The following is a 23,955-nucleotide window of genomic DNA, read 5'->3' as shown; positions in this document are numbered from 1 at the left end:
GTATTTTAGTCAATTCTCAAAAATTAAAATCGGAAACAAATTTGGTATATCCCACATTTTAGCCGCATTCCTGAAATTGATGAAGGACTGCATAACACAGCTATATCAGCAATACTGCGAGAACAAATTTGCAACCGTTTGAATAAACTATATTAGGAACAAGTACAATAAAGTAATATGTAAACTGCAAATACTATGGTAACACTACAATATTCATAAAGTAACACCGCAATCTGATAACAGACTGAAAATAGATAATGCTGATTATTCTCTTAAGCATTTTTTTAAATTCCAATTTAATAAAAAATAGAATGACACATGACAACTTGAGAATCACACGATCTTCAGATCTAACGGCCTAAAATGATCTTCAGATCTAACGGGGCCTAAAATGGTAGTGTGATATTACAATAAAGAGAATAGTCATATTAATACATCCCTATAATATTATGTTTTATAATTCATGTTCTATTGAGTGATTTTTGTGAACTACTCTCTGTCTTCCATTAATTGTTCACTTTAGTTCTGACACGAATTTTAAAAAGTATAAAGGAAGATTGGTTAAAAAGTTAGTGAAATGTGAAATTAGGGGATTGTGAAGCCTACTTAACATTTATGATAAAAGTGAAAGTGGAAAATAAATGGGGAAAAAAAAATGGCAAAAATAGGCCATTAATATGGGCGGAGGGAGTATTTTTCACAAAACGAAATGACATAGGGGAGGAGGGAGTATTTAGACAATATTCAGATTTTTTTTTATCAAACGTTAATTTTGGTGTTTTGTGACTAAGATGGAGAATTAGTAGAACATTCAAAACGAAAATGAATTGAAAGTCTAAATAATTAAAAACAAACATAAAAGGGCTTGCTAAAAGGATTAAGAGTGATAATATTCTGAAAGAGATGACCGCATATCATTCATTTATCGATAGCAACAATGACAAAAAACTAATACATCCACTGAAACAAGCATAAAACAGATCCAACATGTTTTTCCCAAAATTAGAACATAAATCCGAGCAGAATATAAATCTGAGCAAAATAGGTCATCACTCTCGCACAGCAACACTGTCCAGCTTAGGCCTCGGCGAATCTGCAGCAATCAACAGAAAATGTAAATTTCCTTAAATCAAAACTCAAAGTCTAGAATCAATAACAAAGCCAAACCAAGGAAAAACTTCTCACCCCAGCTCAGAGAGCTTCTGGTGAGCCTCAGCATAATCAGCAAAGAATGCATCCTCATCCTATCACCCAAACAAACATAAAATTACAAACACTGTTTAATGCGAATGCAGAAAAGTATAGGTTAAGATTCTACGAACCGCAGCATATTTGTCAACAAATGGGCGGAAGCCAGGGTCAGTGAGAAGAGTCTTGTCTGTTGGCAATTGCAGAAGACCCTCTTTCTCTCCACTCAAAAGCTCACTGTTATCAATCACAAGATATGGAAATTACAAACTAACATATTAGAGTACCAATTACCATGAACTAGTGCATATTCAAAAGTGGTGCTGACATACGTGAAGTAAGAGTTGTCAAAGATGAGAGGGTTTGAGGTCCATGGTCCCTCAAATCCAGATCGCTCCTTGTGGCATCTTCCCTGGGAATAAATATAGAAAATAATCAAATATCATTCCCCATGTCCTGTTCAGGGAAGTAAAACAAGAAAGTAGTAAACACAAACCAGGGTGTGGCCACCGGAGAGTGCAACAATATCCTGATCGGTCAGACCCATTTGTTTGGTAAACACATCCCTCAGGTGGTCAGATCCTGAAACAAAGGGTAAGGTAAGTTCACAAAAAATAATGTTGTGACACTGACAAATTACAGTTAGAAACTAAATATATTGCTTTATGGGTTTTCATGTTGTTTCTTGTAAATCAATAGAATTGTACACAGGGTATGCTTAGCTTACCCTTGGTAGCATCGGGCAAGCGGCCTTCAACAGGTGGCTCAGCCTTGTCCTGTGATTTAAAACATCAACCACATTAAAAACTATACATGACAGAACTGCACAACTGAATAGAGTATGTGCACTTAAAAGAATTTAAGGTAACACAAGTTTTATAATTCCTTCTAAAGAATAGCCAACTGCACATTAAATTGTAAAGCGCCAGCAAAGAAAACTGTAAATAAATGGCTGAAATGTCTAGGCACTAGCCAGTGGAGGGAGATTTCACTAACCGGCCTTCCTGGGTGGAATGGAACATCAGGTCCTCCAGTAACTTCAACAGCCACAACTCCAGCCAGCTGGTTAAATAAAAGGATAATTGTTAAATCCTTGAAAAGATGAATGTCACGTGCTGATGTTAAACATATACCGACTTAAGATAAAGGTACCTGGTAGAAGTCAGCAAAAGAGATGGTGGGGAACTGCTTCCTGATGGGCTCCAAGAGTCTCAAAGCAATATCAAGACCATTGTTGGCACCATGCGCAAGCTCAGCCTCGAATCTCATGGTTCCGAATGGACCTCCAGTTTTTGAGCACTGATCAAATGTACCAGCAGAGTGCCATCTATAACATACAGCAACAAATTTATGCCCATATCGAAAAGGTTTACAAAAGAAAGGGAACTGCACACCCAATTGTGGAGTATGAGTATGACTCGGATCATTAAAAAAGTGGATGTAACATTGTAAATTGTTGATTGTAAATATGACTAACTATAGAAAGCTCCGCCGACCACATGTGACAAATAAACACTCTATAGTCACCAAGAATGACTCTCCAACATTTTAGCAGATAAAAAATCCCTCCCCGTATTGGCATATTCGCAGAACAGAACTCGGCAATAATAGTTTCACTTTACTAGTTTGATTTATATATAAATAATAAGTAGTATATAGTTGTCAGAATAATGATTAAATATAACCACGGTACAGTAGTGGTCCACGCAATATATTAATATATAGTATAATATTTTCAATTGAAACTCTATCATTGAAAAGGCAGTATTTAACCAAATTTGTTAAGGAAAATAGTGATAGAATCATAGAACTGATTCGCTAAATAATTGGTGCAAATTTGTGGTTGTGGGTAATCGGAAATATCTAAGGGGTGATTCGTCAGTAAAAAATCTCTAAATTTATTGGATAAAACCTAAATTATAAATCTCCACGGATCTATTCACCAAACGTATTATGTCAAGGAGGATGCGGTAAAAGAGGAATTTACTTCTACGATGACCTATTCAATACAAAATCGATTCAAATTGTAATCCGAACTCACCATACGAAAAAATGTAAATCGACTCGCAGCAACATTATATCATACAAATCGAATAAAATTCTAAAAAAATACTGATAAGGAGTTAATGAAGTGTAAGGTAGTAAAACTTACGCAAGACGAAGCATGATAGGAGCGCAGTTCTTCTCAGCGATGAGACCCCTAAGCTTCCTCTTGCATTTGTCAACAGCCTTCAAGTAATCCTCGCTCACAACTGGGTAGTTCTTCACCATTTTCACAGACTCTGTAAATCGGAGTCATCTCACATCAGCACACCAAAAAAATTAAAGGAAAACAACACATTACGATCGCTTCAAAATTTTAACAGACGGATGAATCTGGAAATAGAGTTCACAAAAACAATCGCTCCACCAAAAGTCAACGGCGATAAGCAGGATAAATTTTATATACACAAAACGGAGGAGAAATGGAAGATCGCGATCGGAAATCACGGTACCTGAAACGAAATATGAGAGAGAAAACGTATAAACCCTAACGATGGTGAGAGCGTGGACAGCACAAGCACTGAACTGAGGATTGGGAGTGTGGGAGTATTATTATTTATATAACTATACAAGTTACATAAGGGGGTGCGAAGAGAGAAGTTTCCAGAAGATGTATTTTTGATCGTTGGATCGGGGTGATCGTAAGGCCTGAGCTGTGTTTAGAAATGGACGGCTGAGATCGGTCTAACTAGACGGGTGTTTAATGTTTTAATGGTAGGTGAGAATATCAGTAAATTGGGTGATGCAGGGAAGGCATGAAGACGGACTTTTTGGCTTATTATCACTTATAATAAATTACACAAATGGCCTTTTGACTTGACAACAATATTATAGAAAGAGACTCGTGAAATTGCAATTTGTGCTTTATATGGGATTTAGTATAAGGATTGTTTTTCAGAATATACTATCTCCGGTTATAATTAATCTCTGATTTATTTTCAAAAGTTATTATTTTTCCATTTTTAATAATATATTAATATTCTTTATTACTTTTTTCTCTTTAATTTATTCATATTGAACTATTAATAGTTCAATTATTTTTATAGCAAAATTTGCAATTTAGTAACACAACATTTGTTTATTTTGTGACTGTAAATTTGATTTTATTTTTATTATTATGTTGGTATTTAAATGACGCACTCAATATCTCGTCATTCCATAAGAAATTTTGCAAAATTAAAAGTTATACTGAGTAGTATTATTTATGAACGAATAATTGTTATATATTTAGACAAGATGCTCAAATGAGTAGTACTCATTTATCATCATTTCATCTCTCTTTAATAATTTAGTACTATATCATGTTTGCTACAATATAATGCAATTAACTTTTCCAACTCAATTGAAGATCTCAACTTTGATGAATCAGAAATCCAACTTCGTTAATTGTTTATTACTAGTACTACTAGTTAATTAGAAAATGTATTTGTGGCATAGCAAATTCTAATCCCCCACTTACAGAAATAGAGAAAACATATCCAATAATGCAATGAAGTGCGGAAAAGGGCAAAGTAGGCAATTCAATTAAAATACATCGGAGCATGGTGTGAACGCAAGAAGATTCCGGTGGTAAAATGCTCCAGTCGTGAAGATCATAGGAAAAAGAGGGTGGGGCCAGCTGTCCCCACTTGTGCTGCATTAATGTGATTTATACGATGTAAAGTTGAAAGTGGGCGAATTATGGAACAAATTATTAATTATATATTTCCATACACGTACAAAGGCACGAATCTTTATTAAAGATAATGATATTCTATTACTCCAAGATTAAAGATTTATTACTCCGTCCTAATAAAGATGACCTCTTTCTTGGGCGACACAGGAATTTATGCAAATTTATTTTGTGTGTTGAGTAAAGTAAGAGAGAGGAAATAAAGTAGAGATAAAGGTATTTTCATTTTAAATAATGGATCATCTTAATTGGGACAAACTAAAAAGAAAAGTGAGTCATCTTCAATGAGACGGAGGGAGTACCAGTTTTCATTTGCGGCCAATTTTTCTCTTAAATGTGAATTAAGTGGCCAATTTTAATAAATATGTGAACGAAGGTTGGTGGACATGGAAAAGGTTGGGAATATACTATTTATATACTTTATAATAAAATATTAATGTAATGATTTAATGGGTAAGAATTTAAATTATGAATAATTTGAAATGACAAGATAGGTTATTTATTTCAGGATAATAAGAGTAGTATATGGAGACCGGGGTACTATACAATTTTTAACACTACTAAAATCATTGACGAATTTCATTTAGATCATGTTTGGTTGACGGAAAAGTAAAACTGACAAGAAAAATGATTCATCGGAATATGATCCCCGGCAACTTTACTTTCATGTATTTGAAAAAAATTCAAGATTTTAAATTTAATTTTAAATTTAAAAAATAAACTAAAAATACATAACTAATTTTATTAGTATAATAATAATAATAATAATAATAATAACTTGTTAAGACTTTTAATAAATTATTAATTAAAAAATATAATTATAATTAGTATATTATTATGATGGTAATTTAAATATGGATTACCTACCATAATAATAAATATAATAATATAATTGTATATTATAATCATATATGATAAGTATAAAAAGAAGTATAGGTATTATTATACTGATATTATAATTGAGTGAATAGAATTTATATTTTTAAAACTTTAACAAAATTTTATTGATTAATTATTTAATTTACAAAGTAATAATAATAATTATTTATTATTATTCATAATTTCAATATTTATTTTTATTATAATTATAATTTTATGGTAGTTATTTATTTTATTAAAATTAAATATTATTTATAATTTTAAATTATTTTTATAATTTTTAACTAATAATAATAATAATTGTATAAAATTATATTTCACTCCGTTAAATACATAAATTGTAAGAATTCTAAAACTGAAAAATGAATACCTAAGAAAAGTTAGGATTCAAAATTTTGGAAAGTTGTACTACTCCACTATTTTTCTTGTTTTCAGGATTCTGATTACTTTTCCGGTTTATTACAAATCAAAACAAACACAAGATTTAAAAAAAAATAAGAAATCGAATTACTTTTTCAAACAAAATTCGAACAACCAAACATGACATTACTGCTTCCTTCGTCCCAATTAAGTTGGGATGGAGGGAGTACATGTTAATCAATACTTTGGTTACTCAAGCTTCTCGGATGATTAAACATTAATTAATAGATAACTTTTGATCGAATCTAAAGGTTAATATTTTATTAGAAAGGGATGAGACAAATAATTTGTAGAAGATATTAATTCTATTAATCGATAATTTAGTGGATGCAATTTGGTTTCATTTTTCATAAACATGCAACTATCAAAATCACTTAAACACTAAAATAAAATACGATTCAAAGACATTCGATAACAATACACGATATTAATAAGTCTACCAATAAAAAAAACATCGAAAGAACATGATATCAAGACTACGAGGTCGAAATCAGGTTATAATGTCATTGGCGAAATCTTGATTGTTGTAAAATCACAATAAAATAATGTATTACTGCTAGTTTGTTGATTTTAGAGTTGGAACAACTTTTATGTTTTCTAAATACTAAGAACTCATTGACTTACAACTAAAACGAACAGCAATAAAATAACTTAAAAATTTTTATGCATATCCTGAACCTCAAATATTATGATAAAATCAATCCTGCAAAAATATTTTAAGAACGTAAAATTTCAAATTTTTACCAAAAATTTTTAGGAGTACTTAAATTAAAAAGTACTCCGCATTCAATAGAATTTTTAGTATACAAAGAAAAAAATGAATCTCGTTTGATGAATAATATTTTGTGTTTGTAATATTACAACTGACTAATACCACCTCTTCCTTCGGTTTTAAAATTTTATTATGTTCTTTAATTTTTATGCTAAATTGCTACTCTAACTTTTCAAATTAATATTCGTATTTAAATATAAAAAAACTAAAATAGATCGTGAGCTCTGTTGCTAAATACTGGTAGTATTAATTAACAAAATACAATAAAATATTTCAATTGGGTTAGTTGGGCCTGCTTTCATTCATTTATTCCAGTTGTTTAGATAGTTGTCAATCTTAATAATATTCGCTGTTAGTTGAATTATTGATGGCATGCCGATCATCGCTAATAACGTAAGCACCAATCAGACTGAATATTGCACGACTATTTTGAAAAGTAGTACTGTGTCTAATTAGTAAAAGATTGATGGAGACCGATTATATTCTTTTCACTCTAGTTCAATTTTCTTAATTAGGAGTAGTATTTTATTACTATATAGGAGTTATATTTTATTGATGTTCATTTTGAAAATAATATACTCCTAAATTGTTAATAACATGTCACCATGGGGCTTTACATTAGTGATACGAACACACTCACAAAAGTATGATAAGGGAAACTTCAATTGCTTTCAAACTCTATAAATTGAAGCCGATGACATATAAATGTGTTGCAACCGACATTAGGTGAAAAGGAAGAGAAGACCTGGATAAGCTAATGAGAGATATATAAGTTTCAATTATTTCTTTCAGCAAAATATCCAAATCGTTTAATAAACATTCCTATATAGATGTTGACAACAAGAAAAAAAAAATAACGAATTACGATATTTAATAAAATAACAAACAAACCAAATAAAATATTTCAAAACACCAATTCCTACTACCAATGGACTATACAAAAATAGTGGTTAATAGCGAATTTGATTTAATTCTTTGATGATTGCTTGATGAGTAATTTGTTTAATTTGATTTAATAGTGGTTAATAGCGAATTTGATTTAATTTGATTTAATTCCTACTACCAATACCAATGGAGTATGGACTGTACAAAAATCCATTCGATAATATATGTCTGCATAACTTTTTATAATTTGGTATTAACCTATGTGTTGTGTATTTTTTTTCAAACACAATCATGGACACATAAATCCAAGGCTAAACCGACCCTATCAAATTCCAAAGTGCAGCCTGTCGTGTTGAGGGCTCAAAGTATATAGTGCTAGTATGATTGAGGTTGAGGGGGCTAAAGACACAATGTAGCAAGTACCTCATTTACATACAAGCGAAACTTTGCACCAAAGATATAAATGCACCGTAAATCTTGGGATTCAGAATTTTGTTATTTTTAAGTTGTTGCCCAAATGAAAGGTATTGCAATTTTCCCAATGTAGAATAATATTTCTTCATTTCTGAAATAATACGAGTAAATGCGTTGGGCCACCGAAAATTAAGATGGGCCAACTTGATTTTGGATTATCCGCTAAGCTCATTATTTCTATTTTTCTAACCCAAAATGGATAAGAGATGTTGTTAGTAATGGAATAATGGAAAATATGTCTCGTTTTTAGTGGAATTGGGCATAATTAAATAGTAGTAATATTGCTTTTGAAAGCAAAATAATGATATCAAATAGGATAAAAATGACAACGTCTCCCAGCCAAGTGAAATTATTAGTTCATCGAATCAAATTCAAAATACTCCACAATGTATACAAATCAGCCTTCCTCAAAAGGCCAACAAATAGTAGTCAGTAAATGTAGATCTCAATATAATATAATTCTTGATCAATACAAAAAATAGTCCCAAGTAATGCTTTCGTACCCATTAATTCTACATGCATAGCCGACCCCGACTTGGAAGGTGAATTAAAAACCTACGATAATTTTGCAATGGAAAATATGAAGTGAGAAATACATCGAATGTGGCGACAGAACAATTAGAAAACACAAAACTGACGAAGTTATTAGGAAAAAAAAAAAGAACAATTGGAAAACACTGGACGACCAAAATATATTATTAGTTGCTTGTTCCCTATGAGATACATACAAAATATAACGTTCATAATACATGGATAAAATAAGGCCATGATTAATATTATTAATAAAATAGTGACCTCAAGTTGCTCAATTTGTTTTATATATTGATATACATATTGATACTTTATTACTTTGATTAACAACCGTCTCCACGTTCAGGGCTATTAAATTGTGCTTGTTGGGTCGTTATCATGTCAACCTATTATCGACCCAACCCAATCATTTTCCAATCCAACCCAACCCGAAATCATGGGATTCTTATCATGTCCCGACCCAACGGGTTCGTGTCGGATTCGTACGTGTTATCGTGTATCCAAAAAAAGTCAACTCTCTGTTAATCATATTATTATACGATTTAAACATGATATTACATGATAAAATAAAAAATTACCAAATTAAAATAATTATTTTCTTAATCAAAATAATAAAATTAAATTATAATAATATTAAATCTATATAATAAAATTAAATAATTTAAAAAATTTATTTTTGATAAAATCTAAGCATAATATTTTCTTAAAATTCATTAAAAAATAATTAATATTTTTTAATTAATAAAATTAAATTATAATATTTTTTAATTAATTAAAATGAAAGTATAATATTTTTTTAATTAATTAAAAATAAAGTATAATATTTTAATCAACAAAAATAACTAAAAATTAAAGTTTAATAATTTTTTAATTAATAAAAATAATTATTTTTTTTTCTTAACGTGTAACCCAAACACGACCCGACCCGACCCGTTATCTTCGTGTTCTTATTGGGTTGACCCTATAAGGACCCAAATCCTGAACGTGCGTGTTCGTGTCGTGTTAATTTCGTGCGGGTCCGTGTCGTATTATCGTGTCGTATCAAAAATTGTCAGCCTCTAATTGAAGATTTGTCACGGTATGAATTAATTATTCAACCAAATTAATGAGTGTTTCGATATTTCTGATATACCCAATACCCGATTTTTTGGGTTTCGGGATTGGGTTCGAGTATATGATTTTTGGATTATTGGGTATCGGGTAACCCTATATCAGATTGAGTATACCCAAATTACCTGATTTTTTAATTTCTTTTAAATTTAATAAATTATGTGTCTATTATTATTTAAAAAATCAAATGTACTCTCGAAATCCTTCACTCTTAAGTCACATTTAGGGTTAAGGTATGAATTGTGATGTTTATTATGGTTGAATGATATGAATTTTTTTATTTCTAATAATTTGTAGTATTTTTTTTTTATCTTAAACTCGAACTACTTCGAGTTTGTATCAAATTCAAACTACAAGTTTGTATTTCTAAAATTTTGTAGTTAAATTTCTTTAAAAAAATAATTAAAAAAATTAATAAAATCACAATCGGGACTGGATACCCGAGTCGGGTATCTGGGTATCCGAAATTAGGGGTGACAAATCGTGCGTGTTGTGTCGTTATCTTGTCGACACGATAACGACACGACACGATAACAACAAACACGAACACGACCCGTTAAGAAAACTCCAAACACGAACACGACCCGCTACCCTCAGTCACGAACACGATATGAACCCATTAACGACACGAACCACTTCGGGTCATCACGACACGATAACAATAATAATATTATAATATATTAATATTATTTATAATATTAAATTTTAAATTTAATATTATTTCTAATACTATTAAATTTTAATTTTAAAATTTTAAATTTTAAATTTTAAAATAAATAAAATAATAATAATATTATAATATATTAATATTATTTCTTAACGTGTAACACGAACACGACACGAAGTTTTTGTGTCGTTATCGTGTCGACAAGATAAGGACACGAACCCAATAAGCTTTGACACATACCCACTAATTTCGTGCGGGTTCATGTCGTGTTATCGTGTCGTGCCAACAATTGCCTGCCCTACCCGAAATCATTTTCGGATCGAGTATCGGGTATTAGATTTTAGAAAATTTTGGATCGGGTATCCGCGGGTACCCGATTTACCGATTTGACAGGCTTAACATAAACATAGAAGTGTTGATCTTCTACATTACGTAATAAATTTTTAATAATCAATTGAAACTCAACAACAAATAATATAACTAAATTAGAATTAATCATGAAATATGCAAGTGATTATATCTAACAATATTAATAATCGGATTACTCAAAACTAAAATTCCCAAATTAAATCAACAGATAACACAAAATCGAGTTCTATCAAAATCCGCATAATTTTATATTGCAAGGCCTCAATATTTGAGGTATTGAGTTCATTGTCGTATCCTCATAGAAGAATTAACAAAATAGTTCATTATCCTCATCGACCAGGATATGTCAATCATCGTTGATCGGCACTGGATTACGCGACGTCCATGGCATCAAACAATGGCACTGACGAGGCGCTGAGGCTTGACTCTAGAAGAAAATTGTCGCCAAGTGCCGTCACTACCGCTAGGTCGCGAATGACAGAAGTCATGGTGTTGGTGACCATGTCATATGGTCGTCGAAGCAAATGAGTGGACTTTTAGTTTGGCGCATAGATTGTATGTTTGGAAAAAATAAGAGAGCATGAATATCTGTTCTATCTAATCTAATCTTCTTCGTAAATCTAGAATACACTATTATTTAGAATATTGTTTAGTCATCTCGTTTAGATCGTTAGGATTTTATATGATTTGATTTACATTTTATGGCATATTCTTTTGTATCTCCTTATAAAATTTATTAGTACATTTTACTGCATATTCTTTTGTATCTCCTTATAAAATTTATTTATCATTCTCTTATGGTTTATATTTTTTTTGCAACTCTTCTAAATAATTTCTTCCATATTTTTCCATTAATAATCTCTCATTCACATGCATTAACCCGTAATAGAGCAGAATAGAAATTTATTATAAAAAATTGAATAAATCTCTAAATTTTTGTAGATAAATTAATTTAGTCCAATTGTAAACATATGCATTATTGAACAGTCTAGACAATAAAGTTATTCTAAGTAAATAAATATATAAACCATCGGACAGTCTAGACAATTAAACCATTTTAGGTAAATCAAATGTACTATAAACCATGTCCTTACCAATAAAACCATTTAAAGTAAATCAAATGTACTATAAACCATGTCCTTAACTAAATTGGTAGCCTTGTAAGCCAATAGCATGATTTCGTGATAATGTGGTTTTCATTGTTTTTGTGTTTGGGTATTCAACTTAATATATTGTTTGGTTCAGTCCAGAAATAATAAAAAATTACTGTATGCTTACCATAATGCCATCCACTTAAAACTTTGAACAAAATCAGACCAACAATTATTTTCACAACGACGACGGCCTCTATATCCTGCCCCTTCTTCAGCCTTTCACTCAACACATTCTACACACGCAAATGGGTGGATTACTTGCACAATAGAAGAAGTAATTTATTCATTTTTTCGTGGGAGAAAAATTAGGAAGCCAAATTCAATCGGCAATACTGATGTTCACGACAACGAGGAGGCCATAATTAGTGTGTCTAATTCCATTCGGACCATAAATATCGTCGACTGTTGGAAGAGCAATGGTCGAATTGCAATGGGACCCTAAATTTGGACGAGACGTAAAAGATTAATTGAAGCGAAGTTGAAAACCTTTGAGAATATGAGCAAAACGAAGCGACCAAGTAAGCATCAATTTGTTCTCATTTAATCTTGAGTAAGGCCAAAATTGGTCCTGAACATATGACCATTTTACCTTTTTGGTCATAAATTTTATCTTTTGAATTTTTTAGTCCCGCACATATGAAAATTTGATCATTTTGGTCCTGCACATATGAAAATTTGATCATTTTTGTCCACCCGTCAATAGTCCCGTTAAAAACTAACGGTCGACGGGTTTAGTCCCGATTTTGACCAAATTAATCTCTTAATTCTAATTTTTAAGTCACTAATTAATCTCCTAATTATTTTAACAAATATCCATTTAAAATTAAAATTAAATAAATAATATAAAGAATTAAATCAGGCCTACGTTCAATTTCTCGCCCAGATTCTTCACGGAGGCCGATGAGTGTGACTTCTTCAGCGAGAAATCACCCAAATCGGGCTTGAAGTGGATGAAGAATCTAGGGTTTTGATTCCCGACTAAATTCAACTCGGCGCTCATCACCAGAGGGCTTTTACTGGGCGAGCCGAAATGCCTTTGAAAATGAAGCTGAAAGGTTTTTGCGAATCATTTGGGCGGTAGGAATATTTGATAGAGGGGCCGGAATCGAGAAAAGTTCTAAGGTTTAGGGGTAATTCTTTCGAATCGCCAGCGGAAACGTCGGGCTGAAAGGGGAAATTCATAATATTGACTGGGATTTTAGCTCTGAGCAATGGCGTTTGCTCATTCTTCTAGGGATGATTGCGTGCTGTGAGAGTGTGGAATTTTGGGTGATAATTTATAGAGAAGAGAAAGAGGCGAAGATGTGGCTGAAGAAGGGCAGAGGGAGACTGCAACCGGTTTTTTTGGCGTTTGTCTTAATTAGTGACTTAAAAATCAGAATTAAGAATTTAATTTGGTCAAAATCGGGATTAAACCTGTTGACTGTTAATTTTTAACGGAATTATTGACGGAGGACCAAAATGATCAAATTTCCATATGTGCAGGACCAAAAGATCCAAAAGATAAAGTTTAAGACCAAAAAGATAAAATGACCATATGTTCATGACCAATTTTGACCTTTACTCTCTAATCTTCTAATTCCTGACATTTTCCTTCAATTCTTGACGGTGCGTGAAAGAGGACGAGCTTAATCGAAGATTAAATCCAATTTGACAATCATGTCATGGATTGAAGGTGAGTGCGAGAAAGATGAAAACCAAGACAGTACACCTAATTTGATAGTGAACGTGCTGGGGCTTCCATATGCGTGACAAATAGAACTATGGATAGCTTTGCATAGTAAAATTAAATGAATTTATTCGGGAAATTTATATTATTTATTTGTATAATAAAATTGCATATATTATAATTAGATGAATTTTCTAGAAAAAGTTATAAAAATATCTGTAAAACAATATTTGGTCAAAATGTAGTTATTTTTTGATACTACTATTATTCATTGTTTAATATAAATAATACAAACAAATCATATCATAAATCATAAAATAAAATAAAAATGATCTAGTAAAACAAGATGAGTCCAAATTATACACGGTTATTTCTTACTTATTATGTTCAATAAATTTAAATAGAAAGAAAATATATCATAAATTAAAACGAATCATTCGAGATACATCATGACTACCGCTTTTTTTAAACAAAAATAAATAAATAAATCAACTCATTCTAGATCTGTCCCACAAATCATGGGCTAAATGTAACAACCACACAAAATTAGGGCTTGAAATAATCCCTAATATAAAACCCGCCAACCAACCTGAAAACCCACCCGTTTTTCAATCGGAGCTCCATTGCTTCAATTGCTGCCACGCCATTGCACGCAATCTGGAGCCCCGACCCAAGATCCAAACCCGACCCATAACAATCTCGTATAAGCTCCCATCACCCGGAGCCGACCCTTTCACTTTTCTCACACTGTATTTTCTCTGAATTCTCAGTTGTGGCTCTCTTTCAATCTGCATCTATATCTCCATATCTCTCTATTTCGGTATTCAATTGGTGATCTTAATTTTTTGCCCCGGATCCAATCAGCTGTAAGGCCTTGTCCCCAATCTTGTTATCGTTTTAGATCCCTAATTTCAATGAAAGTTAGGAAATTTTATATTTCGATTATAAAAAGAATGGATTTTGTTGATTCATCGTGTTGAATTTTATATTTCGATTATAAAAAGAACGAATTTTGTTGATTCATCGGATTGCCTTGAGTTTAATCGACTGTTTAGTAATTTATCTATTGGGATTATATATGGACACGTGTTCTCTGGACTCAATTCTACTTTCATCTTGTTTAGATAATCAGTTCCATTCATGATTTAATCCGTTTAGTGTTTGACTTGTAAGTCGGTTGAGTTTTAACTGATTGTGAAGTTGTAAGTAGTTTTTTTTTTCCTCTTCGTGTTTGGTGATTTATTGTCATTGGTTGTTTCACTATATTTTTCATATTGGCTATATTGATATGCCTTTTGGTTTTATTAATTTTGGCGACTTTTCTGATTTTGTTGCATGTTAAATTTAAGCTTCCAGTTGCAGTTGTTAGTTTCGGTCACCTTAAAATCATAGAGTATTTCTTTGAGCTAAATTTTAAATTATTTGTGAATTTGTGAAGGCCATCATGAGTGACGAAGGAGACAAAACTTGCCCGCTCTGTGCCGAGGAGATGGATTTGACTGATCAGCAGTTGAAGCCATGCAAGTGTGGCTATGAGGTAGTACATTCTATTTTTATTCTCTTTCTCATCAATGCAACTCTCATTTTATTATCTCAAAAGGCTGTACTTGTTACCTGCATAATATGACAGTGTCTTTTTATGATTCGTTGGCCGCCCTTGTTTTCGTAATTGTAATTTGCATCCTTGTATTATTTTTTATCCTGGCCTTGGCCTTTGTGGTTTCATGTGTGTATAAATCTTTCTGCTTGATTGAGATGAGATTTGTTATTTACTATTTTTGTCCAGATTTGTGTTTGGTGCTGGAATCACATAATGGATATGGCTGAGAAAGATGAGACGGAAGGGCGCTGTCCAGCATGTCGAACTCCTTACAACAAGGAAAAGATTGTTGGAACAACTGCAAGTTGTGGAAGGTGATTATAGCAATGTTGTGTTGACCATTTGGTGATATTCATGTGTATTTTATAATGTTTACTGATCCAATCCTCTCAATTTTTGGAATAGGTTGGTTTCAGATATGAATGAGGAGAAAAAGCCTAAGTCATCCAGGGGGAGGAACAAACCATCTGAAGGAAGGAAGCAGCTTGCTAGCGTGCGAGTCATTCAGAGGAATCTAGTTTATGTTGTGGGCTTGCCGCTGAATTTGGCAGACGAGGATGTGGGTGACTTTGCTGTCCTTATTCTTTTCACTTGCACCTGTTTCTTTGCTTATGACATTGGTTTTTTTTTTTTTTTTTGGCAGCTTCTTCAGTCCAGAGAGTATTTTGGCCAATATGGAAAGGCATTGAAGGTTTCTATCTCCCGGACAGCTTCTGGCGCTATTCAACAATTTGCAAATAGTACATGCAGCGTGTGAGTTCAAAATTCTCTTTTGATGAAACTGTTAATTATAATACCAATAAGATCTCCTGAGTCCGGAGTTATAAATTCTGTTGGATTGATGCTTATATGACTTGAAGAATGTTTACCGATTGCATTATGTGAAGCTTTGTCAAGTGTCAACATGTTTTCATCTTCGTTCTTGTCTGAAGTGCCTTATCAAATCTTTCCAGTGTTGTTAGTTATCCATTTTAATTGTTTCTTGTCTTTCTCTTTCTTGTTTATCCATTTTGTTTTTATTATTGATTTCTTTTATTTCATAGATATATCACTTATTCAAAGGAGGAGGAAGCTGTTCGGTGTATCCAATCAGTGCATGGATTTGTCTTGGATGGTAAACCTTTGAGGTAATTGTCATCTTTCATTCTTTAAACTTAATATCTCTTGTTATATCTTATGATCTTTATAAATTGTTACAGGGCATGCTTCGGGACTACTAAGTACTGTCATGCATGGCTGAGAAATGCGGTATAACTTTTATAGCTTTGTTGAAATCAAATGATGGGAAATATCATATGATTGCAGAACTTTACTTGCTCAGAAGATGCATTCGTATTGTTCTATGCGTAGTGGTTCTTGATATTGAATTTCTTCTGTGTTCCAGCCATGTACCAATCCCGATTGTTTATATTTGCATGAGATTGGCTCCCAAGAGGACAGCTTTCCAAAGGATGAAATGGTATCTGCATACACAAGGTATTTCATGTCTGATTTCTTGCAGTTCTTTTCTCTCAATTTTATTTCTTTATCATGAACATTTTGTTATATATCCTCTGTTCTTTCAGTTGATGATACTTCATATCTCAGTTTGCTGCTTCTGATTTGGTTAGAATGAGTTTTGGGGCTTATTTGTATCTTGGGTAGGCAGACTCCAACTTCTTTTTAACTCTCATCTACGAGAGTGGCCATCTGTTAGATGGTTTGTCTTAACCAGTGGATGTGCAATTCTTATTTCACACTGTCCTGCCCATCTTATATTGATAAGGCTCATCAGGTGCCCCATCTTCAATTTTCCCTTTACAAAGGCTGCCTCCAATTCCTATCATATGCCCCATCCCACATTTTTCTCATCATGCAACTGCAAATTTAATTGTCCTTCATATGAACTAAGTGAAATGTTGGGATTTTTATGAGTTTGATCTAGCTACACCTGTTATCATCTTCTCAGAAAATGTTAATAAGTATTTCTTTGATTTGTTACTTTACTCTCGGAATGCTTTGACTTCAAATAATTTTTTCTCAAGCATCTGATCCACTTAACTATTTTGGGAAAGGAGTAGGGTTCAACAAATTACTGGCTCCACAAATAGTACACAACGGCGTTCTGGATATGTGCTACCTCCACCTGCAAATGAGTACTGCAATAACACTTCTGCTTCTTCAGCAAAGCCTATAAATAAAACTGCTGTAAAAACTAATGTAAGATTTTGTTACTTCTTATCATGCCCACCGCATAACTTGTATGTTTACTAGTTTTTCTAGCAGGTTGATGTAATTAGTTTATTGTGCCTATTCATGTTGTATTTCTCATCAGAATGCTTATGATCCATCGAGTATGATAAACTAGTTCTGGATAGATTGATCACTTCCCCTCCTGTATATGGTTTTGGTACTTGGTAGTTGATAAACCACTGTCTTTTTGTTTATTGTATTTTTATTTTTTTGGTAATTTCAATTTTGACTTGGAGGTGATTGCTACTAAGATCACTGAATCTGCTTTTCCTTTATATGTTATTTCTGTTATTTGTTCATCAGAATACTCTAACCGGTGCCAGAGTTTCTCCCCCAAATAGCAGTTCTGGAAGATCTACTGCTCTTCCTGCTGGAGCCTCATGGTACTAACTCATGTATTATTCCTAATTTCATGCTTCTTGTTTTTAACCTTTTAATTTCCATGAACAGGGGAACTCGCGTTGCCAATAATCTTCCTTTACATACCACTACTCAATGTTCCAAAGTGGCATTAAAAGAACAGGATTTGAGCGATAGGCCCGTGGCTTGTTCTGCTACAGCTGTCAGCCAAAGTCAGTTGTCTTCATTGCAGCGTGAATTTACAAATATTTCACTTACTGATAAAGATAGCGAAGTTTCTCAAGGTAAAAGTGAAATAGAAGCTTTAGGACCAGTGGTCAAAGAAGTAGATGCTGATGGGAAAGCTATTTCTTCTCAAAGTCCCAATACATCTACACATCCAGCTATGTCACCTGTAAAGAAATCGTCCCATGGCCCATGTACTACCAAGCTGCCAGATAACAGTACTAACGATGTTAATTCTTCCTTGGTCTCTGGTGGACTTGTTTCAAGCAGAGACACTACGGGTAGCACCAATGGGAAAATTGAGAAAATACAATCATCTCATTTTGCACCTAATCATATCCAAGAAAACCAGATTTTTGATGGGGACTCTCAGCTTATAAGAGCAAAGGTGACTTCTCAGGTGCCTGAAACAACTGCAAATACGACAGAGGAGTTGTATCCTATGGATGTCAGATCCGAGTTTAGATTGGAAACACCAAGTATAGTAAATAAAATTGATTTGTGTGATATCACAGATGGTGTTTTGTCTTTAGAGAATCAAAGGCTCAAGGATCCTGAGGTTGCTCCTAACAGAAGCAACTTCTCTCATGCCTCTCATCTTTCAAGCCATTATAATGTTGATTCTACTCAGCATAGTAAATCTGATGCTTTAGCATGTAGTCAGGCTGTTGATAGAAGTTGCAATTATCCCGTTGGACATTCTGAGTCTATTCTCAAGACTCCTGAGGTTAATAATGCTGAGCATTTAAATTTGTTTCCTTCTAAGGAGAAAAGATCAATTATAGGGAGATATGATGATGAACTATGCACGCATTCTTCTGATATAGGGGAGAGCAGTATAATATCTAATATTTTGTCTCTTGATTTTGATCCATGGGATGAGTCTCTTACTTCACCTCAGAACCTTGCTAAGTTGTTGGGTGAAAATGATAAACAAGGTTCTTTTGGAGTTCCAGGTTCATGGAAAAATCACACTAGCAATCAATCAAGGTTTTCATTTGCAAGGGAGGAGGAGCCTAGGAGCCACTCATCTGGTTTTGGTCAATCTGTTGATTACTTTACTAGAAGTTCTAACCAGCTCTCCTTTGGCCATGAATTCTCCAACAGCAATAACTTGCAGCATGAGAAGTTAGATAGTCGCTATGGTTTCCCTGGTTTCAATGGTCTAGAGTCCCATAATTTTGCTGCCAATCATTCACATACGTCTCCTAGCATGAATTCTGGTAAGTTTTTCTGGTCGATTTTATATTGTAAATCTATCAAGTCGTTATCTTATATGGCACTTTGGGTTTGTATATAATCTTATCTCAAATTGCCAGTTATATGTGTTCAGAAACTCGAAAGGGTACACATCTTGGAGCAACTACATCCTGATATAATACATCTATTAGTACCTTGTCTTTTTTAAATACTAAATGACTGCACTTGATTTTATGTTTCTGGTGGATTTGGAATTAAGGTCATTCCTAGATCATCTTCTTGTTATAAAGAGAAATTTACCACTGCTTTCAACTTGTATATCTGCACGCTCTGTTTTTCTTTTATTATATACTGTATAACACTTAATTGATTTGTCATCTTCCTAATCATTTTCTTTACCTTTGAACAGCTTCGAGACCTAATGTTTCAGCCCCGCCAGGGTTTTCAGTGCCTAGTAGAACACCGCCCCCAGGCTTTACTTCTCATGATAGGACAGATCAAAATGTTAATGGCTTTGGTTCGTTTCGTGTGCTGTCTTGTTAGGCAAATTCATGGTTTTTCCTATATGTTTGGGGCTCTTCATCTGCCTTGTCTAACTTATTTTTGTTATTTCTCAGGAAATCATTTGGCTGATTCTGCCTCTTTGTTGAGAAATAATTATCAGACACCCTCTGTTGGCCATACCATTAGTAATGGAGATATTGAATTTATAGATCCTGCCATACTGGCAGTTGGCAAAGGTTTACTTCCAGGTAGCATCAATAACTCAGGCCTGAATGATGTAGGGATACGTTATTCTTCCCAGTTGAGTGCATATGAAGAAGCAAAATTCCAATCCCTTTTGCAAAGATCTCTTCCTTCACATCAGAACCAAAGATTTACCAGCCTGGGGGAAAGTTTTTCTTCTCTCGGTGATGCTTATTCTATTCCCTCTAGGGTAATGGTGCAAACACTAGCCAATACTATGTCTCCTTTATCCCAGTTTAGTCTCCCTCAATCAAGGAATGGAATAACTTCTAATGGTCAATGGGATGGCTGGAACAAGTTTCATACTGGAAACAATTCAGGCATGGCAGAACTTATTAGGAACGATAGGTTGGGACATAATAAATTCTATGGTGGTTATGAAGATTCTAATACCCGGATGCCGAGTTCAGGCAGTCTATATAATTGGACTTGAGGATTTGATATTTGGGCATGGTGTTGTCAAAATTCATGAGATAGGGTTATTTCATGCGTCTTAGACAAACCTGCCTAAATTGATCAAACCAGTTGGCATTTAAGACCAAACAACTTTGTATTCACTTTAGCGAGTGTGCCAAGATTTGGAAATGTTCCCAAGTAAGCCAATGGGAGTGAGTTGTGCTTAGTTTGTCAAGCTACTTTCTGGTTGGTAAAAGGATCAGCTGTTCACAAACGTGGATCTGGAAACCAACAGGTACAATTTCTGCCTCAATTTGTCAGTTTCACTTATCCATTATCGGAGAATTGAACATGAGATGAGATCATGTAGGATGATAATGAACTACTACATGTTCCTTGCATTACCCATATCTGTGAATATGTTAATGACTTCATGTAGAATGGATTGTCCCATATCTTGATGCTTCATTGTTTCTTTGGTGAATATTTTGTGATCTTGTAAATTATTGCAGCTGAAGGGAGTCTGAGCATAAGGCTTGGGAGTTTTGATGGCTACACGACGGTTTACATGACATCCTTAGGTTTGTTGTCAATGTTGCTCGGCTGCTGATCCAATCAAAGAGAATATTGGATGGAATGATATCAGATAAGCGGAGCCTTTACTACTATCGTCTGCTCGTGTTGATAATTGAATGTGCAGAGGGAAGTTTGATGGCTGTAATTGCTTAAACATTCATTCTTTGCAGAAACAAGAGTTTCAAAATCTTGGTTGTGTGAACTCTTTTTATTCATTTTCGTGAAACAAATTTGTGAGGGCTTGAAAAGTCACTAAATATTTGAGTGCATGATACTATTTAGTTCCTTTGGTGCAATTTATGTATATAATTGTTGTGCACTTTTGTTTTGTTTACAACCTGCTATTGAAACTTTCGGAAAAAACTCAAGCTTATAAGAAATGTTAGTGAATTCAAATATTGGTTACAAACCCTTAATGAGTGATTTGATCATGAAATGTTGTCTATAATAAGTATACATTTCTCATCTACAAAATCGAGGAAAAAGAAATATATTTGATACAAAGTGGGGAGGGGTAGAAGTGCTCTTCTAACATCACGAAACAACTACTAAACCTCCATTAACAAACCAAAGTATCCAATATTTCCTTTGAAGAAAAGAATGACAGCAAAAGGGTGTAGTGAAGAAAAATTTAATGTGGCGGGGTCTGGGACGAGGAGTAGACGTTGCTGTGATTTGACGAGAAGCAGAGGTTGAGGGACGGAGTCGAATTTGAGAAGACAGGTGACGAGAATCCTGATGATGCTGCAGTAGTTGGTGTTGCGTGATGCATTCGCCACGCCCACTTCACTACTTCCTCTGAACTAGAACTCATGCCATGACCCGCCCTTCCCTGGCGATACAAACGGTCTCAGGCACGAAAAGATAACTGATAAACCGAACTGGCTAGGATCCTCACCTCATAATTTGGAGCCGGCAACAGAATAGGGTGTTGGGATGTCACCGGAAATCCATCCAACTCGGGTCTCGTAGCAGCAACATGTAGCTGCAAAGCAAGCACAATGTTGATCACACGAAATTCCAGTTAAGAGACATGTGGTTCGCCATTACCTTTTGAACTTGGTAAGGCTGGAACTGAAAACTCTGAATCTCTTTGGGAGAAGACGTCGAAATCCCCAAGTTCAAATCGAGACAGCCTGCCCCGGTGGCACCACCAAGTGAGACAACTTGAAACAAACTAGTATGAGCTCAAGAAAATGCAGAAAGAGTGTAAGATTACTTGATTCTGGTATGATCTCGGCATGGTATGAGCTCGACTCAAAGTTAGTGACAGCTTCCCTACCGTTGCACTTGATAGCTGCCTTATCATAAGCCCTGAAAGAAAGAGAAGAATGAGAGAGATTTGAGGGGTTAAAGACATTATTTGATGGTAGTAAATTCATGACAATTAGAACCTTGCTGCCTCTACTTCACTGTCGAATAGCCCAAGATATATATACCTGCACCGAATTGCAATGAAAAACACAATCCCCAAACCACTTTCTTTGTTTCAACTAATCCTGCCTACAACACTATACACAATGGAAGGAAGAGAGAGGCTTACTTCTTGCCGAGAAACTGGCCCATTCGAGCCTCCCAACGGCCGCATTTGTGAAGCGTTACGCCTCTGTATTTGGAGGTTCCTCTGGAGAATCCGGTGCTATGTCGACGCAGTATCTGCACAAACTCCTCCTTGGACAACTTCTTCGTCTGCATCATACCAATACCAATACCAATACCAATACCAATATCAATACATTCACATTCTACTAGTACTACTAGTAATTGTTTGTTTCAATCAAATTCAACCTGTTTCATATCTTCCTCGTAATCGCTGAGCTTGAAGTTGATGTCGGCTTCCACGCCCCGGAATTTTATTGCAGCTCTATCATAAGCTCTGATCAATGCCATCCATCAACACAAAATTCAACCATCAAAAATACCCAAATAAAATACTAGTATCAAGTTTTTCTTTACCTAGCAGCGGCAAGAGCAGTGTCAAATCCACCTAAACACCAAACACATTACCAAATTACATCAACATCAACATCAACCAAATAAATCGACATTCAACCTAATAAAGTTATTAAGGAATGTGTGTTCATACCCAAATAAACTTGTTTCCCACAATCCCTGCATATCAAAATACCAAAATCAATAATAAAAAAAAAAAGAATTACTAAAATGAATTACAACTCCACATACCAAATATGTGACTCCCATCTGCCAGTTCTTCTATAAAACGTAACACCTCTGTATTGAGAGCTTCTCGACCTGGGCCCCCTGCGGCTCTTCCTCGGTTGCACCTGCACCGGGTCACTCTTCAACGGGAATAGCTCCCGCGTCACCAGCCCGCCGTCGTTGCTGGAGGCGGTCTCTCTCGAAGAAACGGACGTCGCCGGAGAGTGGCGATGATCCGCCTTGCCGTTGCAGTCAACGCTCAGATTGAGATCAAACATCAGAGTCTCTCTCTCTCAGTTTGGCGATGAGTGTTTGAGAAGATGATAGTAAAATAGTTGAGTTTGTCAAATGATCAATATTAAATACAAGCATGAATATAGTAATTTTTATTAAATAAAGGATTCATGACTCTATATAAACATGTTCCCACACATATTTAATTTATTACAAAGATTGAATTTTAACGTTTGGTTGAGTTCAATGCTTACTTAGTGGGGCAACTGCCACTCTTCTTCATTTTGTCGGACTCTTAACCAAGATTATTTTATTTACATATTCATTTTGCATTTTATTGAGTAATACATTTACTTTTTATTGTCTGCCATTAACTATCTCATTTTTTCGAA

At 34.0% G+C, this 23,955-nt stretch overlaps 3 protein-coding genes across 5 annotated transcripts; 1 reads left to right on the top strand and 2 right to left on the bottom strand.

The window, feature by feature from the left end:
• Positions 1-890: 890 nt before the first annotated feature.
• On the bottom strand, positions 891-3,834 carry LOC125214777 (L-ascorbate peroxidase 1, cytosolic-like). The gene is made up of 10 exons (XM_048115929.1): positions 3,684-3,834; positions 3,341-3,470; positions 2,341-2,515; positions 2,185-2,250; positions 1,916-1,964; positions 1,685-1,770; positions 1,521-1,600; positions 1,323-1,425; positions 1,186-1,244; positions 891-1,093 (listed from the first exon to the last, which is right to left on the bottom strand). Exons 2-10 carry the CDS (start codon positions 3,457-3,459, stop codon positions 1,078-1,080), a joined length of 753 nt encoding a protein of 250 aa, XP_047971886.1. The 5' UTR covers positions 3,460-3,470; positions 3,684-3,834; the 3' UTR covers positions 891-1,077.
• A 10,654-nt stretch (positions 3,835-14,488) lies between these two features.
• LOC125216318 (uncharacterized) lies at positions 14,489-21,488 on the top strand. Of its 2 annotated transcripts, none has more exons than XM_048118005.2 (14): positions 14,489-14,699; positions 15,272-15,370; positions 15,620-15,747; positions 15,839-15,992; positions 16,077-16,186; positions 16,477-16,560; positions 16,633-16,681; positions 16,818-16,909; positions 17,488-17,632; positions 17,969-18,048; positions 18,116-19,473; positions 19,860-19,967; positions 20,068-20,888; positions 21,106-21,488. In XM_048118005.2, exons 2-13 carry the CDS (start codon positions 15,278-15,280, stop codon positions 20,628-20,630), a joined length of 2,964 nt encoding a protein of 987 aa, XP_047973962.1. In that variant the 5' UTR covers positions 14,489-14,699; positions 15,272-15,277; the 3' UTR covers positions 20,631-20,888; positions 21,106-21,488. The 2 variants fall into 2 exon arrangements, with proteins under 2 accessions (XP_047973962.1, XP_047973963.1); XM_048118006.2 differs by having other exon boundaries at positions 14,490-14,699; positions 17,494-17,632.
• A 79-nt stretch (positions 21,489-21,567) lies between these two features.
• Positions 21,568-23,727, bottom strand: LOC125216319 (APETALA2-like protein 1). Of its 2 annotated transcripts, XM_048118008.2 has the most exons (10): positions 23,354-23,727; positions 23,256-23,281; positions 23,126-23,156; positions 22,958-23,045; positions 22,713-22,858; positions 22,564-22,608; positions 22,389-22,483; positions 22,220-22,305; positions 22,068-22,154; positions 21,568-22,001 (listed from the first exon to the last, which is right to left on the bottom strand). In XM_048118008.2, the coding sequence occupies exons 1-10, from the start codon at positions 23,605-23,607 to the stop codon at positions 21,801-21,803; spliced, it is 1,059 nt and encodes a 352-aa protein (XP_047973965.1). In that variant the 5' UTR covers positions 23,608-23,727; the 3' UTR covers positions 21,568-21,800. The 2 variants fall into 2 exon arrangements, with proteins under 2 accessions (XP_047973965.1, XP_047973966.1); XM_048118009.2 differs by lacking the exon at positions 22,564-22,608.
• Positions 23,728-23,955: the final 228 nt, after the last annotated feature.

The sequence above is a fragment of the Salvia hispanica genome, chromosome 3 (assembly GCF_029641045.1).
Source record: "Salvia hispanica isolate PSC_SH4W2 chromosome 3, Shi_PSC_v1, whole genome shotgun sequence".
Taxonomy (NCBI): domain Eukaryota; kingdom Viridiplantae; phylum Streptophyta; class Magnoliopsida; order Lamiales; family Lamiaceae; genus Salvia; species Salvia hispanica.
The sequence above is the reverse complement of the archived record's forward strand: the minus strand, read 5'-3'. Positions and strand labels throughout refer to the sequence as shown.